This window comes from Eretmochelys imbricata, chromosome 20 (genome assembly GCF_965152235.1).
Source record: "Eretmochelys imbricata isolate rEreImb1 chromosome 20, rEreImb1.hap1, whole genome shotgun sequence".
Lineage (NCBI taxonomy): Eukaryota > Metazoa > Chordata > Testudines > Cheloniidae > Eretmochelys > Eretmochelys imbricata.
The window spans coordinates 21158454-21171016 of record NC_135591.1 but is presented as its reverse complement, the minus strand read 5'-3'; the positions used below and the strand labels follow the sequence as shown (position 1 = coordinate 21171016).

The 12563-nt window shown below is 53.7% G+C and overlaps 3 protein-coding genes across 3 annotated transcripts in view; 2 read left to right on the top strand and 1 right to left on the bottom strand.

Annotated features, from left to right (window-relative positions):
* Positions 1-618: 618 nt before the first annotated feature.
* On the bottom strand, positions 619-7631 carry FBXL12 (F-box and leucine rich repeat protein 12). The gene is made up of 4 exons (XM_077838633.1): positions 7529-7631; positions 6657-6729; positions 4380-5130; positions 619-2923 (listed from the first exon to the last, which is right to left on the bottom strand). The coding sequence occupies exons 1-4, from the start codon at positions 7621-7623 to the stop codon at positions 2841-2843; spliced, it is 1002 nt and encodes a 333-aa protein (XP_077694759.1). The 5' UTR covers positions 7624-7631; the 3' UTR covers positions 619-2840.
* A 29-nt stretch (positions 7632-7660) lies between these two features.
* On the top strand, positions 7661-10451 carry UBL5 (ubiquitin like 5). The gene is made up of 5 exons (XM_077838787.1): positions 7661-7754; positions 7882-7946; positions 8430-8513; positions 9548-9585; positions 10185-10451. The coding sequence occupies exons 2-5, from the start codon at positions 7891-7893 to the stop codon at positions 10226-10228; spliced, it is 222 nt and encodes a 73-aa protein (XP_077694913.1). The 5' UTR covers positions 7661-7754; positions 7882-7890; the 3' UTR covers positions 10229-10451.
* Positions 10452-12184: 1733 nt separating this feature from the next.
* The window catches only part of PIN1 (peptidylprolyl cis/trans isomerase, NIMA-interacting 1), a 26179-nt gene continuing 25800 nt past the window's right edge, over positions 12185-12563 (top strand). The window contains exon 1 of the mRNA XM_077838700.1: positions 12185-12266. Coding sequence (XP_077694826.1) covers positions 12209-12266 — 58 coding nt within the window. The 5' untranslated portion in view covers positions 12185-12208. The remainder of the gene's footprint in view (positions 12267-12563) is intronic.

Below are 12563 nucleotides of genomic sequence, written 5' to 3'. Positions count from 1 at the left end.
AGGGGCCCTGGCCAACTTGGAGGCCCCAGAGACCCTGCGCCCCAACCCCACTCCCTGGAAGCAGCACCGGGCGGGCATGACGGGGGAAGCTGGGTGGGTGGGTGGAGGGGAAGCCCTCAGCACCCCAACCCCACTCTCTGGCAGAAGCGCCAGGTGGGACAGGAGAAGCCCCAGAGCCCCGACCCTGGTCCCTCGCAGAAGCCCAGGGGGTGGCGGGGGAAGCCCATGCACTGGGACCCCCGCTGTGGCCCCAGGACTGCAGGAGCTCTTGCTACCTGCCGCAGCCTCAGGCCTGGGGGAGCTCTCACTCCTTGCTGTGGCCTGGGGCCCTGGTGGGGGGGAGAGACAGACAGAGCTTCTCTAGTTTTAGGGCAGCGGGAAGCGGGAGTGCAGAAAGTACCAAATGGGTTGCGAGGCTGCACTGGGGGTGTGTGGAATGGGGGGACACTAGATAGAACAGGAGTGGGGCCCCAGGGAAGGGACAGAAAAGGGTGGGGCTGCAGGTGAAGGGGGAAGAAATGGGTCTCTCCATACAACACAAGCAGTATCACTGATATGTTAAAAACCACACATCGACTGTTGCCACATTTCAGTCAAAATCTGACAGCATGAGACGACTTTACAGATCTAAAAGCATTTTTATTTTATAAATACATTTTACATTTGATTACAGATAACAACTCAGCAGATTCAAAACCTCAGTATGTCCCAGAATGGAAACTTCATAACAGCTACTGTTTTAACATCAGCCCAAACTTGCTAACGTGAACTCAGGGCTTTGTAACAGCAGGTAAAGAGGAGGGAGTATTTAAACAATAGAAGGCACAAGCAGCCATGCACAGCAATGTAACCCAACAAACCAGGTGCAGGATCTGGCTGCTGGCAGCCTGCTAATATTATTCAAATATAATACCTGAGATCTATGCTTTAGTTATTCACATACATTTGGGTTCGGTCTATGCTACAGTTAGGTCAACGCAAGGTGGCTTACGTTGCTCTTATTCGGTCAGCATCTACCCTGTAATGATGCTCCTGACGAAGTAAATCACCCGCTACGTCAACTTAATAATGCCACCGCCACAAGAGGCGTAGCACTTAAGTCAACATAGTTACAACGATACAGTGTCAGTGTAGACACTGTGTTAATTATGTCAACTTTAATGGCCTCCAGGAAGTGTCCCACAATGCCACACCACTACCGCTCTGGTCACTGTTTTGAACTCCACTGTCTGGTGGCCAGGTACTCGCCAGGTACCTTTTAAAGCCCTGCGAATTTTGGAAATCCCATTTCCCGTTTGCTCAGCATGGAGAGCTCACCTAGCATCTGCCCAATTGACCTTGCTGGTTCCACGCAGCAAACACACTCCTGCCTGGAACACACAGGATGTGCTGCATCCCCTGGGTCTCCGGGGAGAAGAAACTGAGCAGGCACAGCTCCGATCCAGCCACAGACATGTAGGTATCTATGGCCAGATGGCTTGGGACAAGGTGGAGAAGGGCTACAACAGGGAAACACAGCAGTGCCACATGAAAATCAAGGAGCTGCGGCAGGCACACCAGAAGGCAAGGGAGGCGAACAGCTGCTCAGGTGCAGAGCCAGATACGCTGCTTCTACAATGAGCTGCATGGCATCACTGGCGGCAAGCCCAGCACCCCCCAAGGGCCCTGTGGAATACTCTGGAGGAGTCAGAGTCATGCACCAAGAAGACCAATGGCATTTTGGGGTGTATAAGTAGGGGCACTGCCAGCAGATCAAGGGATGTGATCGTTCCCCTCTATTCGACATCGGTGAGGCCTCATCTGGAGTACTGTGTCCAGTTTTGGGCCCCACACTACAAGAAGGATGTGGAGAAATTGGAGAGAGTCCAGCGAAGGGCAACAAAAATGATTAGGAGTCTGGAACACATGACTTATGAGGAGAGGCTGAGGGAACTGGGATTGTTTAGTCTACGGAAGAGAAGAATGAGGGGGGATATGATAGCTGCTTTTAACTACCTGAAAGTGGATCCAAAGAGGATGGATCTAGACTATTCTCAGTGATAGCACATGACAGGACAAGGAGTAATGGTCTCAAGTTGCAGGGGGGGAGATTTAGGTTGGATATTAGGAAAAACTTTTTCACTAGGAGGGTGGTGAAACACTGGAATGCATTACCTAGGGAGGTGGTGGAATCCCCTTCCTTAGAAGTTTTTAAGGTCAGGCTTGACAAAGCCCTGGCTGGGATGATTTAGTTGGGAACTGGTCCTGCTCTGGGCAGGGGGTTGGACTAGATGACCTCCTGAGGTCCCTTCCAACTCTGATATTCTATGATTCTAGGACCACTGGAGCGAACCCTGAGTACAAGGTGCTGGATGAGGAACAGCAGTAGGAGGAGAGTGGGGGACAGGCGACTGGGGGATCAAGTGGTGTGGCAAGCCAGGACCTCTTCCTGACACCAGAGCAGTTGAGCCGGTCCCTATCATCCAGCACCGGCAAGCCTGATTCAGGGAAAGGGACCTCTGGTAAGTATGATGTTTGCTTCAGTATTGCAGGCATACATCTGTTCATGTTTTTAATCAGGTTAGACGAGATAGTGAAATAACCATACAGGCAGAGTTGCTATCTGCTTCTCATTCTCCTGTACAGTTAGACAAAGGGGGGCCCCATGGAACAGTTTGTTTACGTGCACCGGGATGTCCCGTGCGTCCTCTACAGAGACCTCAAGGAAACTCTCCTGGAAGTAGGTTGCAGTCCTCTGCTGAAGGTTTCTGGGGAGGGCTGCCTTACTTCTTCTGCCATGGCAGGACACTTTCCCACGCCACTCAGCAATTAATTCGGCAGGCATCATTGCAGCACACAGACTAACAGCAGCCGGACATGTGCAGGAGCCATTTCCTTTCTGCCTCTGTTACCTTCAGGAGCAAGATACACGATAAAGTCTCCACTGCCTGTGGGAAACAGTGACAGTATTCAGCTCAACTGCCCCATCTGCTTATACTGATTCCCGTGAGCTACCCCAACTTATAGTCCCAACTTGCCCTGCCCCCCAGGATGTACTCATCATGCCTGGGACTGCTCCCCAGCTCTGTGGATCCCAAGGAGAAGTGAGAATGTTGTGCTTGTAACTTGTGGGGATCCAGGGCCGTGAACGCATTCACAATAGGACCTCTGCAGATGTGTGCCTGCAATGCTGAAGCAAACACTCTGTCCACTGTTTCTTTTGCAGCTGCAAAGTGGCCTTGAAGGTCTCTCCATCCACACTGGCAGACCAGCGGGGCCAGACAGCAGGAGAAAGACGAGGACAAGGGAAGACATGTTGCAGGAGGTCCCATAAGGTTCTGCTGTGTCAGATTCCAGGCTTGGAGGGTGACGCTCAGGGACAGAATGCAGAGTGATCGCGAGGACAGAAGAAGCAGAGAGGAAGCAATGATGGTGCTCCTCAAGGAGCACACAGACATGCTGTGGTCTCTGACTGAACTTGAGGCTGAACAAGTGTGTGCTTGCCTCCCCCTGCAACACACAGACAAATGCATTCCGGGACCTCCTTATACTCCCCCCCATTCCACGTACCCTTGGGGTCACAGCAGAACGCCCACCACTCCACCCCGCGGGACAGGACACAAGCACAGCCGCACATGCACCGACCTGTGTGGCACATGGTTGGTGTCTGTGTTTGTGAAATAGACGTGATGGGTTCTTTCCCCTTAAAGGTTCTGTTCCCTGCATTTAAAATGTGTGTTTGCACAATCCTTTGTCCACTTCCTACTAGGCATGTTTTGGAGTATGCTCACAGCACACCAATGTGGCTAATGCCTTTTGACCTGAGTTAAATTTGGTCTAGAGTCCAAGGTTTGGGTAGACAAACCCTTTTGTGCATCAGGATGACAGCTGACTTACTCCCTTGTGCTTGGGGATAGTTCACCTGTTGCCTGATGTTTAATGTGAGACAGGGTTAAACTTAAAAGAGAAACCCCTACGGCCAAACTGCCTCTAATCTAAATAAGCTCATAGGGCCACCGTTCCTCATATGCCACCCATTCACCGGGCCTTGCTATTTTCTTAGTAGGAGAAGGTGAGGGGTCACTTCAGGAGCCCAGCCAAGCAGACGGCAGAACTGAATTTCTGCTGGCCTGTTTTCAGGTGACACAAGCTGTCTGGATGGTTCTCATCCTACACTGCTCACCTAATTGTTTTAGCCAGAGAAAATTCTGCCTTCAGTCAGATAAATGCAACGGCCACTGGGAGTACAACCCTGACCAGAAGCAGCAATTCTGGGAGTTATTTCAGGGGGGTGAACACCCCACAGCTCACCCTTGTGCGTTCCATACAACTCCCCATTGTTAACGTTTCGCCTCAGAGCGTGGGTCAGGGAACACATCAGAAATGGCAGTTTGGCAAACTTGCCTGAATTTTACGTATTTCCTGGTCTTCCAAGTCACTCCCATCTAAATTGAGATTCCTTAACTGGGGGAGTGCCTGACACACAGCAACAATGGCATCAGGGGAAAGTTTAAATCTGGACTCAAGGCGGAGGGTTTCCAAGCACTTCAAGGCTGCTAAACAAGCCAGGCCTGCATCTGTTATGGAACAAGTGTTGCTGAATTCCAAAGAGCGGAGCTGTTTCATGTGACGCCCGATGACGTGAACAGCAGCATCTGCAATGACACATTTGCGCAGAACCAGGCATTCCAGGTCCTCCAGATACGGAGCTGCTCTCTGAATCCCAGCGTCTGTCAGCCGGTAGGTTTCAGAGAGCTTCAGTGTCCTTAGGCTGGTCTGAGATGAGATGTTAAGCAGATGCTGATCAGAAAAGGCGGAGACGTTATGGATCATGAGATGCTGCAGTTGTGGCAGGACCCTGGGAGTCTCTGGAGAGACAGATCTTTGGAACCACACAGTAGGAATCTCACACCAGCTCAGCTTCATGCTCTTTAGAGAAGATGGTATACAGTCATATGGGAGCCGACGGAGGTCAGCCTGTGTCAGGGACAGGTGATGGAGGCTGGGACACTGCTTCCCGAGTGCCTGGAACAGCGCTGGGGAAAGGAACTCATGCTTTCTCATTGAGAAGAGCGCTCCTCTCACTTTCAGTATCCTCAGGCTATTGCACAGGTACTGCTTTAGCAGGTGCCACAGGATCTTGGAGCTGATCTGAGCGCAAGAGAGCAAGCAACAAAGCACTTGGTACCTTGACAAGACAGGGAACAAACTCAACAGAAGCAGTAAATGAGCAAGGAAAGGCCCATCCCTGCTCTTCTTCATATAGATCTTTCCCATTCATCTAAAAGGAAGATACAGTAACTCCTCACTTAAGGTTGTAGTTATGTTCCTGAAAAATGTGACTTTAAGTGAAACAATGTTAAGCGAATTCAATTTCCCCATAAGAATGAATGTAAATATGGGGGGTTAGGTTCCAGGGAAATTTTTTTTGCCATACAGTACAGTACTATAGTTGGGAGGTGCCCCCCCTTACCCCACACAGGCACAGCCCCTGGCACTGGGGACAATGAGTCAGGCAAGGAGGCTAGGAGAAGCACGTTGTGCAGCAGCAGCTTCCCCTACTCTGCAAGTACCAGGGGCGGGGGACTCAACCCTCGGCCCACCCACTCCACACCTTCCCCCAAGCCCCCACCCTTAACTCGCCTCTTCTTCCCTCCTTCTCCTCCCCCTTTACTCCGCACACTGCATCCTAGCTCCTCCTCCCTCCCTCGCCTCCTGCCCACGGCAATCAGCTGGCTTGCAGCGTTCAGGTAGCAGGAGAGAAGAGCGAGGACACGGTGCACGGCCTCCCCGCTCCCTCTCCTGCCTCCTGTCTGCGGTAATCAGCTGGCTGGCGGCATTCAGGAGGCAGGGGAGGGAGCGGGAGCCTGCAGGTGGTGTCCTCACTCCTCCCCCCTCCCTCTTGAATGCAGCCAGCCAGCTGATTGCCAAAGGCAGCAGGTGGGGGAAGGCGCTGATCCGCGGGGTCTGACAGCAGGTGGGCAGCGCTTGGGGGGGGCATAGGGGGGCTGCCAGCTGTGGACAAAGCAGGCAGTCGAACGACGTTGTAACGAAGCATTGCACAACTTTAAACGGAGCATGTTCTGTAACTGAGCAGCATCGTAAGGTCAATACAACGTTAAGCGAGAGGACGGTAAGTGGAGAGTTACTGTACTCCACACCTGTAGGGTAAGCCACAGGCACGACCCTGCAGTATATCTCCTCTTACCCTGACTGCTGCAGCTCCTTTCCCTGTGAGCAACCTCAGTCTCTGCTCTCCACACTCCAGCACGTGTCAGATGCTGTGGCTGCCTTCTCCTCCACATACACAGTCTCTGTCCTCAGAGACCACCCTGACTCTAGAGACCTATTTAAAACAACCCTCCTGGTTTTAAATGCTCTTCAGAAACTGGCCCAGCTGATCTCATGGCCTCTCTGCCCATCTAACACTAGCCTCTGCTACGCAGCTCCCTCTCCCCTGCCCCCACCGCCCTTGCCCCATATGTACAAGATCTGCCCCTGGATATCTTCCTAGCTTCTCCTCTTCCTTCTCTCATTCACCATCTCCTGTTGATTCCCCGATGCAAGCGTCTGGTCCCCACAGGCCCCTCTGCCCCTTCTCCTGGGACAGCCTTTATCAGCCCCCTGGAGTGGTCTCCATTGGGAGACACGCTGCAGGGACACAGCTGGGCTGGTACCTTGTAGGGCATTAAATCCACATGTCTCCAGAGCATCTTGTCCTGTACCAGCCTACGCCAGCGTCTGCAGACCCTGTGGGGACAGCAGCAAGGCAAGTTACGATCCCAGCAGCAGTATCCATGCTCAGTTTTGTGGGAGGCACAGGGAAGGAGCTCACCCACCTGGGGGGGGGACATGGAGGCGCCCCCTGGACCAAACTACCTGTGTGGGGGAATCCCCATCATGGGGGCAGGCAAGGATTGGATCCAACCGCCCTGGGAGGGGGCTCCCCATCGGGGGGGGGGGGAAGGGAGCGGGCTGGGCCGAGTTGCCCCTGTGGGGGGGGGTCCCCATCATGGGGGGGAGGGAGCGGGCTTGGCCTGGGGAGCTGAGCCACTCAGGGGGGGAAAGCGGGGGCGCGTTGGGGAGAAGGGGTTGGGGGGGGCCGAGCCGCCCCAGGGGGGAAGGGGGCGGGCTGGGCCGGGGATGGAGAAGGGGGGTTAAGGAGGGGGGAAGGGGGGGCTGAGAGAGAAGGGGGCGGGGCGGGGCGGGCCGGGGTTGGAGAAGGGGGGTTAAGGAGGGGAGAAGGGGGGGCTGAGAGAGAAGGGGGGCCGAGCCGCCCCGGGGGGGAAGGGGGGGCTGAGAGAGAAGGGGGGGGCCGAGCCGCCCCGGGGGGGAAAGGGGCGGGCCGGGCCCGGGTTGGAGAAGGGGGGTTAAGGAGGGGGGAAGGGGGGGCTGAGAGAGAAGGGGGCGGGGCGGGCCGGGCCGGGGTTGGAGAAGGGGGGTTAAGGAGGGGGAGAAGGGGGGGCTGAGAGAGAAGGGGGGGGGCCGGGCCGGGGGGGAGGGGGAAGGGGCCGGGCCGGGCCAGGCCAAGGGGGGGCTGCGCCCTCACCGGGCCCCGCGCAGCCGCTCGTGCAGGGGCAGCAGCCGCAGGATCTCCAGCAGCAGGGAGTCGGGCAGCGCCCCCAGGCCCCCGGCCGCCGCCATCGCCAGACACTTCCGCTTCCGGGTCACTCCGACCCCGGTCCCACTGACTTCCGGCCGCTGGCAAAGCACTTCCGCTTCCGGGTCAGCCTCAGCAGCGCTCTTCGCGGGACTGACGGGCGGCGAGCGCGGCGGTAGGTGCCGGGGGCGTCTGGGTCTCCCCCCCCCCGCGGCCCGGGCTGGCTCCACCCCGGGAAGGGACCCCCCCCCTCGCGGCCTCTGCCCCCCCCCGCCCCCCTGACGCCTCTCGCCTCCCCCCAGGCCGGCGGCATGATCGAAGTTGTCTGCAACGACCGGCTGGGCAAGAAAGTCCGCGTGAAATGCAAGTATCCGGCGGGCGCTTCCCGCAGCGCCTCGGCTCGCCCGGCCCGGCCCGGCGGCGTCAGTGTCTCGCCCCGGGAGGGGGCGGGGGGGGTCCTGGCTCGGTCCAGGCGCTCGCTCCGTGGGGGGCGGGGCGGGGCAGGGCGGGGGGGGCTATGTCTCGCCCCGGGGGGGCCGCGGGGTCAATGTCGCGGCGGGGCGGGGGGGTCCTGGCTCGGTCCAGGCGCTCGCTCCGTGGGGGGCGGGGCAGGGCGGGGGGGGCTATGTCTCGCCCCGGGGGGGCCGCGGGGTCAATGTCGCGGCGGGGCGGGGGGGTCCTGGCTCGGTCCAGGCGCTCGCTCCGTGGGGGGCGGGGCAGGGCGGGGGGGGCTATGTCTCGCCCCGGGGGGGCCGCGGGGTCAATGTCGCGGCGGGGCGGGGGGGTCCTGGCTCGGTCCAGGCGCTCGCTCCGTGGGCGGGAAGGTAGTTTCCTTAACCGCAGAGCTCAGCACGGAGGACACGATCGGCGACCTGAAGAAACTCATCGCGGCTCAGACTGGGACCCGGTGGGACAAAATTGTGCTGAAGAAATGGTAAGTGGCAGGGGCAAGGGAAGGAAACACCTTCGCTGGCTTGATGCACTCGGCCCCCGGGGAGCTACAGATTTCAGGGTCATTTTAGCTCTTCATCGGCCCAAGGCAGGTAAACTGAGCTCTTTGCACTTCCCTGCATGTGGGTGCCTGTCTGATGCAGTCTTCTGCTACAATCCACCCCCACACATACCCAGAGATGGCTGCATGCGAGGTCATGTGTCTCAATAGTTTGTGATGCACTCTGGGATGGAAAGCTGCATATGAATGCAAAATCTTAAAGAATGCAGCAGAAAGGGCGATCCTAAGGAGAGGAGGCCTGTGGCGCAGACTTCCAGTGAGTGTTCCTTTAAGATTTCTTTTTAGGTTCTGAATTTGTTAATTCTCAGATGTTTCACGTTCTGTACCTTCCCCCTTGTCCAATGTTCCTGGAGGCTCCACTAAAACCTCTCACTCAACAAAGTCTCAGGGGCAGGCCAGCAGTCTAAATTTTGTAAATAATGACAAATTATTCTGGATGAATGCTACTGAGTGTATTTTCCTTCATATTCTCACCTGCGGTGACATTCGACTCAAAATTTTTACTTGGTTCTCTCTTTATTTCAGAATTTCCTGCTGTTCCCCTAACTGGGGATGGATCACTTGATGATTACATGTTCTGTTCAGTCCCTCTGAAGCACTTGGCATTTGTCACTGTCTGAAGACAAGATACTGGGCTAGATGGACCTTTGGTCTGACCCAGTATGGCCATTCTAACTTCTGTATGTGAAGTTATTATATATTTAACACTGTAACTGCACACAGGCAGTCTCTTCTCTTTCCCCATGGAATTCATGATTGGCATTTGTTAAAAAACATGGTTTCAGAAACCTGTCGTGTAACATTTCAGTGATTGATTTTCTAATGTAGTAACTGATACAAGCAAACCTTTGAGTACTATCACAATTGTTCTATTCTTATTGACTACGCTTCCTTTTGTTAATTCTTGTATTGCACTTCTGTTCTTGATTAACTTCCTTTTTAAAATGTTTGTGCAGGTACACAATCTTCAAGGACCATGTATCACTGGGAGACTGTATCCTTGAACATTAGAATAGCCCAAGTAAACTGCAGCTTCTGAGGAAACCGTTTGTCTAGTTAAAATAAAGAATGGGACAGTTATCACTTACAAGATCCACAACCTAAGTAGTGGAGTGACAGGCACATTATAAATACACAGCTAGACAGAGACCTTTTCTAATCTGACATAGTTGCTTGTCACAAACCAGAGGTCTTGCTTATCAGCTTGGGTACTGGTGACTGATGGTATTGGGAGGCCATCATAAGATAACTGGTGAATCTATAGTGAAAACTCCCTTACTAAATTGAGTGGGGTAGCATATGATGGGGACTAATTTGCTGAGTTAAGATACTGCTGTTTCTAGCATTGATGCTTACAATGTCTCATATGACCCATGTTCCCTTCCATAACACTAGTAGTTTAGCTTGTCCATTTGGGACTAGTAGTAAAGTGGGAAGGAGAATTCTGTTGTTGAGAATTTGTACAATGTATCATAATGAATAAATTTGCTGCTGTAGTTTATTTTGAATTAGTGAGCTGGTAGAAACGTAATGCCTTCTTCCATTTGAGTTTGAGCATTTCCTGTGAAATTTCCTTTAACTCATTCCTTCCAGATGAAATCCATGATGGCATGAACCTGGAGTTATATTATCAGTAGCCTTGACTCTAGCTGCAGTTGCATATGGCAGGCATCACTTTTCTAATATAAAACTTGTCTATAAACTTTATTTCATGTAAGGTAAACATTAAAAGCTCAAGTTGTGCATGCAGTTTTATCAGATGTCTTTAGCTTTGATGGCAATAAAGCTATGTGCAAACTTGTAAGAAGGTTGAATTTGTTTTAAAAAATTGTTTGTAATAAATGTCTCCTGAGAACTTCAGTGTCCTGCTCCTGGCTTTTTAAGTCAGAAGAAATCTCTCTTCCTCAGTAATTACCACAGCAGCCCTAATTAATGCACAACTCCCATCACGTTTGTTTTTATAACAGCTTCTGCCCAAGCTGTGGGCATCCTGTGTTGGTAGGTACTATAACCTTATATATGCTCTACCTTATCATTCTCACTGAACCTTCAAGCACAACCCCTTCCCCCCACCACCCAAAAAACCTCTCAGAACTGTTCATTCAGTTCTAAACGTAAATGATTGGCTAGGATCCTGAAAATTTACATCAATGAGACATGATTGACAGCAAGAGTGAGAGGAGAGCAATTGATTAAGAAGCACTTTAACAAATAACAATAGTAATAATAGACTTCATTCTTAATTCAGACAGTCTCCTGGTTTCCATGGTAAAATCTGTCTGGTAAGACTTCTCACAGCTGTTATATTTATCCCCTTGTCACCCTTTTCCTGGCTCCTTTAGCATAATTTTTAACTAGACCCACCCTGTACGTCCTTTTCAGAGTAACAGCCGTGTTAGTCTGTATTCGCAAAAAGAAAAGGAGTACTTGTGGCACCTTAGAGACTGACCAATTTATTTGAGCATAAGCTTTCATGAGCTACAGCTCACTTCATCGGATGCATACTGTGGAAAGCGTAGAAGATATTTTTATACACACAAAGCATGAAAAAATACCTCCCCTCACCCCACTCTCCTGCTAGTAATAGCTTATCTAAAGTGATCCCTCTCCTTACAATGTGTATGATAATCAAGGTGGGCCATTTCCAGCACAAATCCAGGGTTTAACAAGAACGTTGGGGGGGAGGGGGGAGGAAAAAACAAGGGGAAATAGGTTACCTTGCATAATGACTGAGCCACTCCCAATCTCTATTCAAGACCTCTACTGGGATAACGAACCAGTTGCATCCTCAGCTGCACAACCTGAAATATCTTCTTGAATTCCTATCTCATTGCCTGTAGCTGCTCCATTGCCTGGACCTTTGGTGCTTCACTTCCCTCTATTTTACCTGTACTGACTTCTCCCCCTGTCTTCTAAATTTTGGTTATTCATCCCTTTGAGCTCTATTTAATTATGCATCAATGGAGTTCCTTCCTGCTGCTCTGTGTAGAAACCCTGAAAATATGAAACAAGAGAATCAAAGATCACCTAGCAGTTCACAAAACAAAAATGGAAACCAATTTAACGACCAAACAAACATATAGCACTTCTCCCATGATGCTTTTCATCCTGAATCCAAGATGTTTTCTAAGGCTAGAAATTTGTTTAAAATTTTAGAAAGATAATGCTTCCGGGTGTATTTTGGGGAAAACACGTGCTTGCTAATAGTCATGCGATGCCCCTTCTAACACCAAACAGCCACTTTTCATCTTTAGTTTGTACTGCAAGCGACTACCACCTCCCCCGGTGCCTCGGTACAGGAACCCCCGAGGGCAGCTGGCTGCGGCGTGCTCTCCTTGTCCCTCCCCGGGTTCCATCGCCGTCACGTGGGCCTGAGGCTCGGAAATCGCTTCCGGGATCATTGCGGCCTGTCGCCTGTAGCCAATCACTGATCTTCTCCGCCAATGAGACAGGGGCTGGCTCGGGGGCGGGACCTCAGCTGTCTCTGAACCAATGGGAGCCAGCGGGGGTGGGGCCTCGGTCTCCCTTCCGCCAACGGGAGGCCGAGGCGCCAGGCGGCGGGGGCGTGGCCGGGCGGGGTTGGGCGCGGGAGGCGGAGCGGGCGCGGCGGAGGGAAGATGGCGGAGGAGGAGAAGCTGCCCTCGGGCTGGGAGAAGCGCATGAGCCGCAGCTCAGGTACCGCGGGCCGAGCGGGGGCCCAGGCGCTGGGGCTGGTCTTGGGGGGACCGGGCGTTTGCGGGGGGGCTGGAACTGGGACTGGGCGGGAGCGAGGACTGGGAGCGCCTGGGCGAGGGGGCGCTTGGGCTGGGGGGGGCGAGGAATGGGCGGGCGGGCGAGGGGGCGCCTGGGCCGGGGGGGGGGCGAGGAATGGGCGGGCGGGCGAGGGGGCGCCTGGGCCGGGGGGGGGGGGCGAGGAATGGGCGGGCGGGCGAGGGGGAGCCTGGGCCGGGGGGGGGGGGCGAGGAATGGGCG

Bases quoted from the DNA above. Each gene is read 5' to 3' on its own strand.
- FBXL12 (XM_077838633.1), bottom strand. From the start codon at position 7,623: ATGGCGGCGGCCGGGGGCCTGGGGGCGCTGCCCGACTCCCTGCTGCTG. The intron at 5,131-6,656 runs GTACCAGCCCAG...TCTTGCGCTCAG, and splicing joins TGGATTTAATGCCCTACAAG to ATCAGCTCCAAGATCCTGTG. The intron at 2,924-4,379 runs GTTTGCCAAACT...TCCCACAGGCAG, and splicing joins AATACGTAAAATTCAGGCAA to TGGAGACTTTATCGTGTATC.
- UBL5 (XM_077838787.1), top strand. From the start codon at position 7,891: ATGATCGAAGTTGTCTGCAACGACCGGCTGGGCAAGAAAGTCCGCGTG. The intron at 7,947-8,429 runs GTATCCGGCGGG...CGCAGAGCTCAG, and splicing joins AAAGTCCGCGTGAAATGCAA to CACGGAGGACACGATCGGCG. The intron at 8,514-9,547 runs GTAAGTGGCAGG...ATGTTTGTGCAG, and splicing joins AAAATTGTGCTGAAGAAATG to GTACACAATCTTCAAGGACC.